At 41.9% G+C, this 16,616-nt stretch overlaps 1 protein-coding gene across 1 annotated transcript; it reads left to right on the top strand.

Annotated features, from left to right (window-relative positions):
- Nucleotides 1-14,217: 14,217 nt before the first annotated feature.
- Nucleotides 14,218-16,604, top strand: fkbpl (FKBP prolyl isomerase like). Its single transcript, XM_070968675.1, has 4 exons — nucleotides 14,218-14,380; nucleotides 14,890-15,051; nucleotides 15,177-15,466; nucleotides 15,743-16,604. The coding sequence occupies exons 2-4, from the start codon at nucleotides 14,892-14,894 to the stop codon at nucleotides 16,412-16,414; spliced, it is 1,122 nt and encodes a 373-aa protein (XP_070824776.1). The 5' UTR covers nucleotides 14,218-14,380; nucleotides 14,890-14,891; the 3' UTR covers nucleotides 16,415-16,604.
- The last annotated feature ends 12 nt before the right edge of the window (nucleotides 16,605-16,616 follow it).

Raw genomic sequence — 16,616 nt, 5'->3', positions numbered from 1 at the left:
TCTGATGTTCTTGTCTAAATGTCACTGAGGTCAAAGCCAGCTCATCCTGTGTGTTTCTCCAAGCCCAGCAGGCATGTCTGAAAGTCTCTGCAGCCCTGTGAGTCTGTCTCTGGCTTTCAATTTCCTGCCATGTTAAATCCTGGAAAAAACAGCTTTCTTAATTTCATCTTGGGTGGGATGAACAGCGCTTCAATAACTTCTGTGTTATTGATATTAGTCTGAACGTCAGAGTAATATCTCCACAGTGCAAACATTCTGGTTCAAAACTCTGACAAGACAGAGCAAGTGCTCACTCATATGAGCGTTTGTTGTCAGTGTTTGAGCTCTGGTTTTAAAAGAAAAATGATCTCTGTCCAGACTAACAGACCTGACAAAGCATGACATTCTTGTACACTGAGCATGCTAGTGTTTGGTGCACACGTAGGCAGTAGTAGCATGATGAAATTCAGATTTTAACTGCACAACAGCTGCTAGACAGCAAGGTCAGCGATGAGTGTAGTTGTTATCCAAGTTGAATCAACTGCTGGTAGTCAAGGCTTGCACGTATAGCATATACAGACTGATGTATCACATGACAGAGCAGTGACAAATCAGGGAAGGACACATCAGGAAGCGAACTTGACCATCTGCGTCATTATTTCCAAAAGTCTCTGTTTCCACCCGTCCAGAATACAACACAATCCCAGAGTTTTCGAACTAATCTGACCTCAGCAGTGTTTCCAAAACTTTTAGGGGTTCTAAAATAATGTGGAGTTGTGTGGCCGCTGGGCGTAAACGTAACAAAAGTTACAGCGAAATTGTATTAGTGTGGATGTAGCCTTAATTTCACGCTCTGCCCTGTGTGAAATAGTGACACCAGTTTATAAGTTCCATATATAAGCCTTTGTGATTGCCAAGCTGATGTCAAAAAACTGCAAGAAATTGTGGGCATCAAAATGAAAACATTTTCTTGGTGAAGAAGACCAGATTTCACGCCATACTTGAACAATAGTTGTGTTGTGGCCGGCTGAAGCAGTCCAGTAAAAGCTGGCATATCCGTGGCAGCGGGCTGGCACTCGTCCTGGACTGTCAGAGTGAAATGTTGCCCTGAAGTCAGCTCTCAGCAGACTGTACTATCTCTGACTGTGATGGACGGGCCCTCTCGTGGTCTCTGGAGATCTGACTCACATCGAGATACACCAAGGCTTAGATCAGCCTCTGGACTACTTTAAGGGCCTGGAAGCAGCTGGTCTGTGGCTGCCAGGTTTCAGCAGAGGGTGAGGATCAGATAGCTTTAGGACTGGTTCATTCGCCTTGTTGCAATGTACTTTAAGCAGTGGTGGAAGAAGTACTCTAATCCTATATGCAAGAAAAAGCAGCAAATCAACCATTACAAGTCCTGCATTTAAACTCCAAGTACAGTAAAAATACAGAGGAATTATCAGCTTAATGTATTAAAAACATCGACAACAAAATAACTCATTCTGCAGAAAAAATCTACTGCTGTAATAGTTAATATTTCATTATTATTGTTTATACTGAGGCGGCACGGTGACGCAGAAGGTAGTGCGCGTGCCTCACAGCAATAAGGTTGCCAGTTCGATCCCCGGGTGGGGCCTTTCTATGTGAAGTTTGCATGTTCCTCTCGTGCATGTGTGGGTTCTCTCCGGGTACTCCGGCTTCCTCCCACAGACCAAAAACATGTTCATTTAGGTTAATTGGTGACTCTAAAATTGCCCCTAGGTGTGAATGGTTGTTTGTCTTGTGTGTTGCCCTGCGATCGACTAGTGACCGGTCCAGGGTGTACCCCACCTCTCGCCCGTTGACAGCTGGGATAGGCTCCAGCCCCCCTGCAACCCCGAAAGGGATAGGCGGTATAGAAAATGGATGGATGTTTATACTGATTGAGCATCATTTCACTGGTGGAGCTGTATCCTTTTGAGCTCTTTTACATGCTGTTAGGTAGTGAAGTCCAGTGGTTCCCAGTTTAGGGGTTGGGTCCCTCCAAAGGCTCACAAGATAAATCTGTGGGGTTTCCATCGGTAAAGCGATAAAAAATAACTAAAAGATCTGATAGGCAGCAAGATTATTAATGGGGTAGAATAGTTTTTGGGAATGTTTTCTAACCTTTTTCTTTTTTCCAATATGTTGGATAATTTAACTTGTTTGAGCCTCAAAAGATAATTTAGATGAAACCATCAGAGAACTTTGCAGGGGAAGCATCCGGCAAGGATCCCCAAGAAGACACAGCTCTTTCAAAAAGGGGTCACAAGCCAAAAAGGTTGGGATTGAATATGTAACTGTCTTTTATAACTTCACTTATAACTTAAGTGGCACTGTTGTGGCCAGTACTGATATTGATATTTAGGAGTTGAGAAAACTCTGATCATAATATGTTATAACTTTTAATATGAACATAAACAAGCTTGATACTACGTAATGGTTTGAAATAAACTCAAGCCAAGTTTGGCATTTCTGTACTGCAATTTCTTCTCATCAGACGAAGTGTACACTGATACTTACATAGCTGCAGTAAGCTGATATTTGCTGAAATATTAGCCTGGTCATTTAGCTCTATTATGCAGTGTGTTTAGTGGAAAATAAGTATAAAGTAGCATAAAATGGAAATATACCAAAAAGAAGTACTTCAAAATTGTGCTTAAGCACTTGGGCAAATTTCTGCATGTTTGATGGGTGTTGGGTTCTTTTGTCTTGATTGCTTATATTTTAGTGTGATAACTTCTTAATCCTTTTTGACATATACTTATTTGAAAGCAGTACAAAGACAATGCTATATTTAATGTTTGACCTCATCAACTTAATTGACTTTTGCAAAATTTTGCTTATTCTGGATTTGATGGTTCATTGGTAACAGGTGATAGTATCATCGAAAGGTTCAGTCGTTCACAAGCGAGGATGGAGCGAGGTTCCCCACTTTGTGAAACACATGACTGTATAAAGGATATTACTGCATGGACTCAGGAACACTTTGTAAAACCTTCATTGAACACAATTTGTTTGCAAATGATTGCGTTTTGTTTTTATTTCCATTTTGCACAGTGGCTCAACCTTTTTAGAAGTGCACCTGGTGCAAGTCTGACCTGCTCTACCAACCCTGATCCTCACACACAAATGTTGCAATGCCTGAACGTCTCACCATGTGCTTCCAATCCAACTCCAAGGTCCTCTTTGGTGGTCCTCTGTCTCTCCATTCCCCTCCACTAAGCTCTCTCACTCACATCCTGCCCTCTTCACTTAACCCTCACCATCGTCCGACACCTCACTCATTCATCCAGTTTTGCCCCAACACCAGTACTGCACCTGACAATAATAATTAATCTCTTTTCTTCAGCACACTTCTCCCAGATATTACATTGCTGATGGATGATCCTTGTTATATACCATCAATTTAAAACAAAAACAGCTTTAATAATGATATTCCAAGTAGTGTACATTTAGTCTCACATTTGCTGTAATTTGTTGAAATAATTGAAAAAATATCAGTGAGGAAAGAAATTGATCTAATTTAAAGTAATATGCTTATTTGCTTTCTTGTGGAGAATTAGATGAAAAGGTCAATACCACTCCTCCCTCAGCTGGAGCTAGCAGAAATGCCCTAGCCATGGCTGTAGCATGGATACTTGATGTCAAGTAGTGGCACAGTTTTTGTCACAGCATCATTTCTGAAATTACCAGTGAACCATTTACAAATTTCTCCTTTTCATATTTTGGCGTCTTCTTCTCGTCAGATTAAGCATCAAGAGGCGACAAAATTTACATGGTGTTGCATGAGCGACAAAGTCAAGGTCTTGTAAATCCCACAGACGAGTCTTATCGGCCTGCTCTATGGTGGGATTTGAAACAGACGTGCTCTTGCTCGCTCAGTGTGTATGTGTGCATTTGTGCCCTGTGGCAGATTGTTAGCAGAGGAAACACATGTCCACATTAAGCAGTTTCACTGATCAAGCTGATATGACTGGAGATGAAAGAACAGAGCGATAACAGTCCCCCCACCCGAGTGCTGCTGCTGTGAGCTGTCAGCAACAATACCCACTGAGTCTGTTTATGTTATCATTAAAAATGTATGTGAGTTTAACACTGCTGCTTTCAAGGCAGAGTAAAATATAAGAGATACATGATCAGAACAGATATTGACTTGGATGTGGGTGTTTGTGAAGCTCATGATATTAATTCAGTTTTCAACACGAGGAACATTGCAAGGTTTTGTAAGCGTGTCCAGGATGAGAACAATGATGAACAGGAAAGAAAGGGAAGGAGGAGAGTCGAGGAGTGACTGATTGCAGGGAATCATACCAAATGGGAACCAGAGACTGTGAGATGTCAGAACTGCTATAGATTTATACTTTACCTGCTCCCCTGAGATCTGCCACACATACACCCACTCCAAGCAGAACAAAAGAGGGGGGAGAGATATGAAAAAGTATGGGCACTAAGTCATAGGTCAAACGGTGCAAGAGGATTAGTAAAAGAGGCCTACAAAGATGAGTGAGAGATGGAGGACCAGAGAGCAAGATCACTGGCTCTGAGGAGAAAATGGCAACATCAGCTGGGTCTTATTTAGATCAACCTTTTGTACTCTGAAAGGAGCCCTGCGCGCACGCCTGTACATCTGCCCACCGCATGTTGGACTGCAATGGGTGGGCTGCCCTCTTCTGCCTTGCCCTCTCCTCATACTGCCCTATATCTTTCTCCAAGGTACAAGCGTGCTCAGACAACTCTGTATGTGCTGAAACCGAAATGGTTTTTATTGAAGATATTGATTCTGATAGTTCTTATTCATTACTTAAGGATGATTTCTTTCAGAATTTTATTCTGAAATAGCATCATACGGCACAAAAATTCCTCAGTGAAAGTCATAATGAAGAAATAGTTTAAGTTACTTCAACATTGAGCAACCTATTTTGCTAATTCAGAGGAAGATCAGCAGCATTCTTGTTGCATTTTCTCAAGCATATAGGCTCCTGGGACTTTATCCAGTGAGGCACGTCACTGCTTCCCCACCAGTAAAACACACAGACAACACCTGTCTCAAAAAGGTGGACCCCTACCATGGCAGCTTCCTTTCCTACAGAGCTGACATTGACAAAGAAATACATCATCATATCAGCTGCACCAGAGAGGCCTTTGCAAAACCCAAGAGAAGAGTGAGAACCAAGTTGTTCTTTCCACTCTACTGTATGGAACAGAGACCTGCACCCCCTGAAATAGAGACATCACAGTCCTGGATCACTACCACCGGAGATGTCTGCTGAACATCAGTTGGAAAGAAAAACTCACAAACATTGACTGCATTTCCTCTACCATCATTAAACTCAGATGGACATCTAGTCAGAATGCTGGATTCAAACCGATCATCTAAACCCAACTGCAAGAAGACTAGCAGGCATCTTGAGGTCGAAGAAGAGGTACAAGGACAACTTCAAAAAGCTCCACACTCACACCAGTAACAGGGAAGACATTGCTCGAGTCCAAAGACCCACAAATAGGACACCTCAGAAGGACAATCATACTCAACCCTGAGTTATCAAGTGAATAAAGGAAGGGCAGTCCGCCAACCACACACGCAACCGCTTGTACTCGGTAGAGGGAAACTCTGGGATACTGACATCAGGCTTCACAAGTAATCTTTAATAACTGTAAATGAATAAAATGTGCGCATAAAACATTTTTGAGGCTTTGCTTTTTAATAGCTTCTTATTGTGGTTGGCAACATTAGTGAGCCAGTATCCATATTACACAATAAAAGCCAGCTTCCTTCTTGTCTTTCCAAATCTAGTATGCTGTCTTCTTGAGCCATTGACGAGTGGGCAACGTACCTCCACACAAATACAGCCCTTATCTGATTGACGCAGCTTGTCCCACCACAGACAGCTTGTTGAGAGCACTGCGTGAAACCGCGAAGTGTAACTGACAGACACACATGACAGCTAACAGACCGCGGAGCTGCTAACTGTTACTTTGACTGGAGACTGGTCTGAATTAGAGCCCCCCGCCCCCTCCGCAGACCTCAGACCCTGATCTAAACCTAACTCCTGTGTAAATCACAGTCGGGCAGGTGATTTCTGAATGCTGACGTTTGTTTCTTTTCACGGACCAACTCAGCCTATCTTTCGCTCTTTCTCCCAATCTCTGCCTCTGCTGCTCGCTCTCAACCCCTGATGAGGTAACCCGCTTTTTAAGAAGGGATGCGAGTGGGTGTGCCTCACCTGGGCAGAGTTAACTCTGAGCAGCTGATACATTGCTAAGTTAAGCCTCCAGGCCTAACAGACAAGGTCTCTCCTTTACACAGCTGTAAAATCTTTATGGATATGTCATCCAAGCTTTAACATCAAACCCAGTTAAAGGCTGCGTTCAGATAGATGGCGCCTCTGCTGTTTACTCTGACAGTAGATCAGCTCTAAAGAGATGACTTGCTCAAATCTTCTGATCTGCAGATATTTGACAGGAGTGGCCACATAAATTTATCACTTGTAGGAAGTCGTGGATATGATGGCAGTCAAGCAGTGTGTCATGACATGAGCAGATGGCATGTGTGTGCGTGTTTGTACATGTACAACTCATGTTGTGGAGACAAAAATCTGTTCACACAGTCGCATTGTGTTGACTTGCCTTCCTATAGACTTAGACTTAGACTTCCTTTATTGTCATTGCACAAAAAAACACAGCAGTGCGATTTTGGCGACGAAATGTCGTTGCTTGGCTTCCGGATTACAACAGAGATGGAATTATGGGGCAGTTTAAAAATTAAAAATATAGTCTATATAACTAAAAAAAAGAAAACAAGAGCTAAATAATAATGAGTGCAATAGAGAATAATAGATAAACAGAATGTAAACAACAGAATAAATAGTGCAAAACAGAATAATCAGTACATAAACAGTGTAAACAGTGTAGTGCAAAAACAGGATGACCAGTATATAAACTGTGTAAACAGAAACATTGTAGCAGCTGGGGGGGTTATTGCACAAATAAGAGGTAATTAATTAATTAATTCTCCTCAGGCCCAGGGTGGGTTAGGGTATGCAAGTCCCTATAACCTAATCATTACATTTTAGGGTGAAGACTTGGGTTAAGGTCAGGGCTGGGTTAGGGTTAGGCAAGTACTGGTTATAGTTATGGCAAAGACTGTATAAAACATGAATGAAGTCTCCATAATGACACCCATCTTGATGGTTCTTGACTCTGCCAAGTTCCTGGCTAATCCAAAAATGGGCAAAGAGGTGGAGCATAGGTGAACCTGAGACAGGCTGAAGAAAGTCTGATTGCTGACACCTTGCTGCCAGCTGTCCCTCAAAGTGGCCATGTCCATAATTATGCATTAAGCCCTAAAAGTAGTTTAAACCAGTGATTTTTATAAAAATTCACCCCTCATTGAGTTGTGAACAGGCAAAATAAACTATAGAGACCAAAACTTTAATTCTGCCCTAGAGTCAGGAATTTTAATATAACAGTTAACGGAAATTGACTCTTTTGGAGCCCGCCTCAAGTGGCCATTTAGGGAACTGCAGGTTTTAGCCCCGGATGTTGTCGCCTGGGTAATGGTTTGGATAAATTCCCTGGAAGTCTCCATGTAAATCTATGTAATGTCCCCAAAAGTGATAACAACTGTGTGTGTGTGTGTGTGTGTGTGTGTGTGTGTGTGTGTGTGTGTGTGTGTGTGTGCACGCGCACAGGTCTAACTGACTTGAAAAGTACGTAGATGGTACTAAAAGGTCACATGGACTGCCAGACTGTATGTAGGTATGACTGTTTGTGGAGAAGCATATCCAGATGTGTGCTAGTATGCATGCGTGCGGAGGTCTAATGGCCCACAGTGACTTTGTCTGATCACACAACACACACACACACACACACACACACACACACACACACACACACACACACACACACACACACACACACACACACACCACAACAAGAACACATGAAAGCTCTGTCAAAAAAAAAAAAAAAAACTCCTCTGGCCCCCTCACAGGAAGACCCCATTACAGCTTGTGCATCGATAAAAGCGGTCCCCCCATCTGCCCTGTGGCTCCTGATAGCCATCTCCTCCCCTCAGTGGGTTCCTATTCAGCCTGCACAGGTCCGACTGTATAACTGGCCCCCAGAGGAACAACATAATGGAGTTAACTCTGTTTATGCTCCAGATAAAACAAATTTACCTTTACTTAATGCCAGATTTCCCCATATTGCTGGAGGGTGCACACACATTAGCATGTTGTGTTTTAAATGTGTTCAGTAATGGCAAAATAGTGGCACACAGCAGATTTAATCATTTCAAATGGGAGAGGGAGAGAGAGTCTGTTTTCTTTGTCTCAAAAAGCATCAGAAGTTAAACAAAATCTCTTGTAATGTAATGATTTAATGTGAGATGCTTTGATACGAATTTAATGCTCATTTGGCCCAACTTCACACACGAAACACACACAGACGTGGATCACAATTTTTTAAAAAATTTTTTAAGTTCTACTCATTCGCATTCAAAAAATAAATAACATAATTCAGTCATTTGCAAGCAAACAGTGTTTGCTGACAATGGTTTTACAGTGAGCCCATGTAGTAATATCCTTTATCCAGTCATGTGTTCACAAAGTGGCGAACCTCGTTCCATCCTTGCTTGTGAATGACTGAGGCTTTCTAACCCAATCATGATACTATCACCTGTTACCAATGAACCTGTTTACCTGGGGAATGTTCCAAACAGGTGTTTTCTGAGCATTCCACAACTTTCCCAGTCTTTAGTTGCTCCTGTCCCAACTTGATCAATGAAGCTGATGAGGTCAAGCATTGCATGCAAAATAAAGAGCAGCATACATGCAAACTGCATTTACTATTTGAAAACATAAAGTATGAATAGAAAAGAAAAATGACAAAATGAAACAGCAAGAACATTATTAAAAGGTGCAACACACTGCGAGTGGTAGAGAAACAGCAGGAATAGCAGTTAACAGTGAACTGAGTTTCAAGTATATGACAGTTGTGCATGATAATAATCCTCGTTAGTGTCCAGAAGTTTCACCTTGAAAGACACCACGTCTTTCTGTTGCTGAAGGTGCTCCTGTGTTCATCCAGAAAACCATCAAAGAGGTTAGAAGTATTATTCACAGTAGCTTGAGCTGTGATGTGTGAGCAGTGGGAAGTGTTGAAATACCATTACTGTTCCCACTCAAGGAAAAAGGCATCAGTCATAGCTTTTAATAGCAGTCGACGCACATTGCACAGTTAACGTTGGGCTTAACAGTTTCAGGAGAGCATTGCTTACAGTGATGTGCATGTAACACTGCATCTGCCACATAAGGATGCAATACTGTGATGTGTTGTTACCCTGGGAGTTGAACTGGGAGCCTGTTTCTTCCCTTGCAGTTGAAGTAATCTCATCATGACATTATAATGTAGATGAATAGCCCTGACCTGGCAGACTCTGCTCCATCACTGCTAATGGAAGAGAAAAGTCATACTTCACTGCTTGTGCAACTCTGCTGGCAATCAGTCTGAATTACAAGGCAGTGCACCAAGAGAGGCTTTGTTTTTTTATTGATCGGTTGTAATGCAATACTCGTATGACAGCAATAGATAATACACCATATATATTATAGAGTGATACCTTTCAGCCTCTTTAGATCTGTCTGTCTTGACCTTATCGTTTCAGTGGCTCTAATCAGCCTCAGGATCAGCCTTGATCCCCACTTGACCTGGAAACCTCAATAAATGAAACTCCTTTGGGCCAGCAGCTCATTGCTACAGTACAGCATTCGCCCAAAGACCTCACAATACAATAGGAAATGGTCTCAGATGTCCATGATTATGGTGTTTTTTGACAAAATCGCACTGCTGTTGTTTGAGGGTTTGGTTTGAGCCAAAGGGTGAGGGTTAAATTTGACATTGCAATTTTGAACGCAGTCTGATGCAGGAGTCTTAATGAGGTATGTTGATCCTTAAATTCATATAGTTTATCTAATCTACTAATGCTGAGTGTGGGAACCACTTAGAATAAAGCTCCTGCCTTCACACTGAGTTTACATAGTGAAGTCTGAGCCTGCTGTCAGTGTCTGTCACTATAAACAACAAACAGCCCAGAGGGAGTAAAACTAGCTGCAGTTAAAGTGCTCAACGCACTCACACATACATGCACGGACCACATTATGTGCAGCGGTCCCTCTCACTGTGAGGGATAAACACCCCGTCGTGTGGCCCGATCTGTTTACGAGTTAGCCTCTGGCCGGCCAGGGTCGTGGAGGTTGTGTGTGTGTGTGTGTGTGTGTGTGTGTGTGTGTGTGTGTGTGTGTGTGTGTGTGTTACTGTCTGAGAGTGTTAGGGAATGTGTGATGGAGGGATTACAGGCGGGCTGGCCGCTGCTTTCATGAGGAAAAAAACAAACACAAACACAGACTGAATGTTAGACAAGCTCAGTGTTTAGAGTTTTTTTGTGGGGGAATAAGTTTGTCTTCGAAGTAGCCTGCTGTCTGTGACTATCAAGAAGATGGCTACCATATCATAGATTAAAGGAAATTCTATCGGTTTATCACCTTCTGTCTCTCAGCCAGTAAACTGTGTTGATAGTCTCTGTGGTGGGATTGACATTCTCAGTTAGTTCCGCTGTGTGATCCTGCTGGTGGTCAGTCCATCTGTATCCCTGTGGGAAAAGTTTCCACCCAAATCCACATCTATCTATCTATCTATCTATCTATCTATCTATCTATCTATCTATCTATCTATCTATCTATCTATCTATCTATCTATCTATCTATCTATCTATCTATCTATCTATCTATCTATCTATCTATCTATCTATCCAACATTGTTTCCTTTGTTCTGATCTTTTATCTCCTCTTCTTCTATCTGGCACATTTCTCCACTCTGTTCACCTGTCTTACTCCACCTTTTCCCTGAATGACGCATGTCGAACCCCTCAGAGAGGGTAGCAGAGGTCGTACCAACGCTCCAAGCCCTGGCTACTGAGGATGCAGCTGTTCCCTGGACCCAACTCTGGCAGGTTGCAACGCCCTTCTGGCGAACATCGAGCGGCCCACGAGCCCTGGGATACATGCTTCTGAACTTACCCACTGGGATGTTTCACAAGAGGCCAGCTGGGAAGTGTGAGGGAGCCAAGAGGAAGGTGAGGGGGTTGAAGGGAGATGGTCGACAGGAGAAACAGAGGAGAAAGAGATGATATTGGTAACACATGGAGAGGGATTGAAGAAGTAAGGGTTCTGCTTTGTGTGTGAGAAAGAGGGAAAGACAGAGAGTTAAAGAACAAAATGGCGGGACAGAAAAGGGAGACTGAGAGAAGAGGGACGATTGTGAGATGCACACAGACACACATTTTACTTGCCTTTGTTCTCATAAATGTGGAATGGCGGTCAAAAGTATTTGAAAGCTCTAAATTTGAGTGTTATACTCTCAAGAAACGTGATTGAAAAGAGTGAATTCAAGAAATGTGGGAAGTAATTTCTGCCTTTAAATCAACTATAACAATTTTGATACCAAACATGTCTTGCAATTGAGACAAAAGCATTTCCTTTTCCTATATATATATCTTCTGTAGTATATCCTGAATTGACTGACGTCTTTTATCCTTTTCTTAGTGTCCATATTTGGCTCTAGCTGAGTACATGCATGCACAGTACGTTTTGGAATAACTGTTTGCTCAGGCCTGTAATGCGGACATATATACAGTCTACAGCAGTCCGAGTATGATTACCATCACACAGTTACTGGTTTAAGTCTGTGCCCACTGAGATTTAGTATGTGGGTCCTGTTTTTACCATCCTTGTGCACCTGTTTATTCATGTGAGTGACTGTAGCTCATTTGCTCTGTATGTACTGCATGTGATATCTCTTCACATTTCAGGCTGTTTGCAGCTGCAGCTTTCTTCTTCTTCATGTGCTTGCTCTCTGTGGCGTCTGTACAAAGAGCCTGTCTTTACCGTGAGATGACCTCGATGTCAATAATGGTGATGGTGGCAAGAGACACCTCGATGCTGTTGTAGGATAACAGCCTGCCAGGTAAAAACCCAGTACATAGACAGCACCTTTGGACACTGATACAGACAATTTACTGCCTGTATTTAATGTCATTTAGCAATCTGTGACCATAAAGCACAATTCTCCTCTGAGGGAGCATTGCCACTTCTTTTTCATATTGTTTTTAAGGGGCTGTACATCCCAGCTAACCTGGAAAAAGTAGTAAACAGAAGTGAGTGCGTGCAGCGTGTTGTTTCCTTTTCAGCAACAGTTCGCTTTATGAGCCAGAGTGCCAGAGAACTTTAGATCACGGTTAAATACTGTCACCTGCTGACGTACAATAGCATAGCAGGAGATGAAATGGACAGCCTGAATACTGTGACGCTCACAATTTTGTCTTCAAAGGGCGTATATCTATGTGTATTATTACCTCACAAATATTATAAGAGTTTTTAACTCATAAAATTCCCTTTTTTTTAATCAACATCACAAGGACATCCTTTAAATATAGATTATCTCAACTTACTTTGTGTAACTTATCAGCTCACATATACACCCATACCCAGCTGTGGTGTGGAACCACAAACTTTCTGTCAGTCGTCTTACAAGCACGTACGTATATGTAGTTTTTCCTGATGAGGTTTTCATCATGGTAGTTTTCATTGTGAGGAAGAACAGTTATTGCTTTAATTCATTGTTTTGAAAATTAAATTGCTGTCTGTAAATTGCAATCTGTAGAATTGCTGATTTTAATTGGAACTTTTTGAACCTTGTCATGAACTCGTAGATGCCCTCCATGAGATCCACTGCTCTGTACCTCATACTACAGCATCCATGGTTCTCCTGATGCAGTCATGCAATAACATGAGCAATTTTATTACCTCATCTCTTACTCATCAAGGGTCAAACAGACCCCATATAAGAGGACAGATTACATCTCAGACGACCTTCCTTTCTGTCTCTGTTTCTCTTTCTGTCACACACACACACACACACACACACACACACACACACACACACACACACACACACACACACACACACACACACACACACACACACACACCTTGGTCACTCAGTGTGGTGTTCCTCTGATAGACCTAATGGTTTCTAGTGCTTGAAAGATAGAGCCCTAAGTCATACTGACAGGACAGATTAACACACAGGCCTTAAACACGAGTGGGACAAGTCAAAGGTCAATACACAGACAGAGGTGTAAACTGTGCGTGTGCTTGCATATGTGATGTGTTTTACAGTAAAGATGTAGCAAGGTACAAAACCATTTTCTAAATCCTGTGTTGTCATATAACAGATTAAATACTGTATATTTGGTGGCATACTGTTTACTTGATTCCTTGATTTGACAAGCCTGCATGACAGCTTTGGTCCATAATTCATCAAGCATCAATAAAAACAACCAAATCATCTTGAGGATGTTGGCTGTTTTGAATGAGTGCGAAGATCATTTTACAGAAAATGTATGTAGGATAAGATAAGCCTTTATTGATCCCCAGAGAATAAATTCAGGTGCTGCAGCACAAGGACAGAAATCACTTCAGATAAATCAAGAAAATGTTTAAATTAATAATAAGAAGCATATGAAATAAACAAAGAATGGAAATAAATATAGAAAGTTCAGAAGAGCAGTTAAACTCAAAATTACAAGGCAGCTAATAGTGCTAGACAGTCTCAAGTCAAATAGTGGTGTGATTACTATCAGGAAAGTAAAGTAAATGTAAGAGTTATATGATACCAGCTACTCCAACAGTGTACACCAAAATAGTATGATTCAGTAATTATACTACGTATTCATCTGTATGAATACAGAAATATGATGTGGTACATCTAAGAAAACAATATGACATAGTATAGTGTGTATATACCCAGAGTTGATTTCTGGGGCAGAAATCAGCCTCACAACTTATTGCTTCACAACCAGTAACACAGTGTGTGATCAGTTTCAGGCTGTATGTTGGCCACTTTGCTGCCATTTCACAGTCATCTCTGTCTTTGCCTTCACCTGCAGGAAGACAAGAGCAATACTGGAGGGGGTGATACATTTGTGAGAGAAGTAATATGACATGGCTACGGCTGTTTTATTCATACATACAACGTTGGCAGGAAAATACACCAAGAAAAGAAATATAACCAGCATTTAATGATGTCAGTTCACTCCCTGGTACAGTGGGTGGCAGTAATGCGACTACGAGCTGCCTTCGCACCCGCCATTGTACACAAAGAAGGAGAAGAAGAAGGAGGAGGAGGGCCAAGAGGAGGAGGAGGAGGTGGAGGAGGAGTAGAAGAAGAAGAAGTAGTACCTGTCCTTCTCTGGAAGCAGCTAGTGTTTGTTTACAGTCCATAGGTACCTGGTTGAAGGGATAGCTATCTAATACTTAATGTCAGACTTGTATATGAGGTAAGAAATATGCATTTTAGCATTTAGCTACATATCAGATTATTTAGAAGAATGAAATTCAGTTGTTTCGGATTGCCGCCATAGCTATCTGATGATGTCTAATGCTGGTTTGTTTATTGTTCTGCTGTGTTGTCAGGCTAACGTTAGGTACGCTAATGCACTTGATAAAATAACGTATACGGGCTAATATTTTAACACTACATATCTGTTGCAGTGACGACCCCACACATTGTTTACTGTACTTGACGTTGTCGAAAAATTCATATGAAATAAGGTTTCGAATGTCAGTGTAACAATGGCTACATGTTGTTGGTGCTACTAGCTGCCTAAAGTTAGCTAGTCCCTCATTGTATGTATTAATATATGAAGCTGTTAGCATTTTAGCCTAACGTTAGCTACAAAACAAACCTCTAGAACTGCCTTGCCGAGAAACAGACATTTCTCTGTAATCAGATGTTATGATGTTATGAAGTTATGATCATCTTATCTTTATGTATTTTTTAACCCAGGGATGGATCACACTATAGAAACACTACATAGTAATGGTGATCATGATGGCGTTGATGTCATGTCCTGGGTGTCAGTGTGTCCCAGGGGCCTCTGGAAGGTCCAGCAAAAGCGAACAGGCCAGGGGAGTCAACAGGCTGTGTGTAACTCTGGAGATGATGCCGGTATGATGCTTTTCTATTACTTTCTTCCTCAGTATAAATGATCCATATTCATTCCATATTTTTTATAGAAATGCATTAAGTATCTGGATATCTAACTCATGTGATAACTTTTTTGTTTCTTCTAGCATGTTCATCCAGTTACTGTCCAAGATTGGGTTCACTGTGTCAAGTCCGAGTACGACTCAAAAGTGACTTGAATGAAGTAGAGAGTTTAGTATCTGAAAAGGGAAATGAGAAACTGTCAGTTCAACCAGACCAGTCAGTTACAGAGGATGTGGGCTCAGCCTTCCCAAGATGTCAGGACGCTGTGCTGCAGGTCCCACTGGGTGACTGGACGATGCTGAGGCTAGGAGAGGGTCAGTGCGACATCACAGAGGCATGTGTGGAGGGGATGAGAGCAGGAGAGAAGTGTGAGGTAAGAGTGAAGAGAGGCCTTTTTTCTTCAAAATTCTGTGGAATTTTAAGTAAAACTGGTAAAATCAATAATTCTGTTTTTTGTTTTACATGTGTGAAGAATATGTGATATATGCAGTATTCTGACATAATATTGTGTCCCAATTTGCCATGAAGCCAAAATTGTTGAATATGCATTGCTTATTAGTTACACATAATGTTTTCTTTTAGTCTTTACTTTTTATTCCAAGCACGTGTAAGTAAACAGCCAGTCTGATTGTCATGCTTTGCTTCACAGATTCAGATTTCTCCAGTGGGAATTGGACCAGATGTTCCTCTTCCCCATGCAGCTGAGGAAAACCTGCCTTTGTGTGCAACAGTTGAACTAAAAGCTTTCACACCAGGCAAGGAATCCTGGGAGATGTGTCCAGGTGAAAAGTGGGAGTGGGTGAAGTTGCACAAAGAGAGGGGTGGAGGGAGATTCAGGAGTGGGGATGTGTGGGGAGCAGTAGACAGCTACAGTCGGGCCCTCAAGCTTCTCATCACTCTCTTTGGCCACATTAAAGAGGTGAAGAACAAGGGACAAGAGGAAGACGTGGAGGAGCAGCGAGACATAAACACTGCTGATAAAACACAGCACCTGCCTTCAGCTACTGAATTCAAAACCACCAAAGCAGAGCTCCACTCAAACCTGTCCTTGTGCCAGCTCAAACTGAACCAACCAGAGCAGGCTAAGGCCAGTGCAGCTAAAGCTACTCAGCTGGAACCTGGTGGGGCTAAAGCCTGGTACCGGTTGGGCCAAGCTTGCCAGATGGTGAATGAGCTGGAGGAGGCCAAGCAGGCATTTAGGAAACTGCTGGAGATACAACCAGAATCGGCTGCTGCTTTGAAGGCACTTAAAAACATAGCAAGTAGAGAGAAAGAGACAAACACACAGTTGGGACTGAGACTCAGCAAAATGTTCAGCTGAAGGTTCAGTACCATCAGTTTATTATCACATGTTCTCTGTAAAATTGTATGTGTCTTCTCACGTTTCACCATTAGTGCATCTCATGAAAAGTAAAGCCATTAATCAGTGAACACACGGTTTTCTCCCAACTCTGTGCTGCTTGTGTGTGAGATTCCTGAATGCAAAAGTAAACACCATATGTCAAAATTTATTCTGGAGCAAT

The sequence above is a fragment of the Chaetodon trifascialis genome, chromosome 8 (genome assembly GCF_039877785.1).
Source record: "Chaetodon trifascialis isolate fChaTrf1 chromosome 8, fChaTrf1.hap1, whole genome shotgun sequence".
NCBI lineage: Eukaryota > Metazoa > Chordata > Actinopteri > Chaetodontiformes > Chaetodontidae > Chaetodon > Chaetodon trifascialis.
The sequence above is the reverse complement of the archived record's forward strand: the minus strand, read 5'-3'. Positions and strand labels throughout refer to the sequence as shown.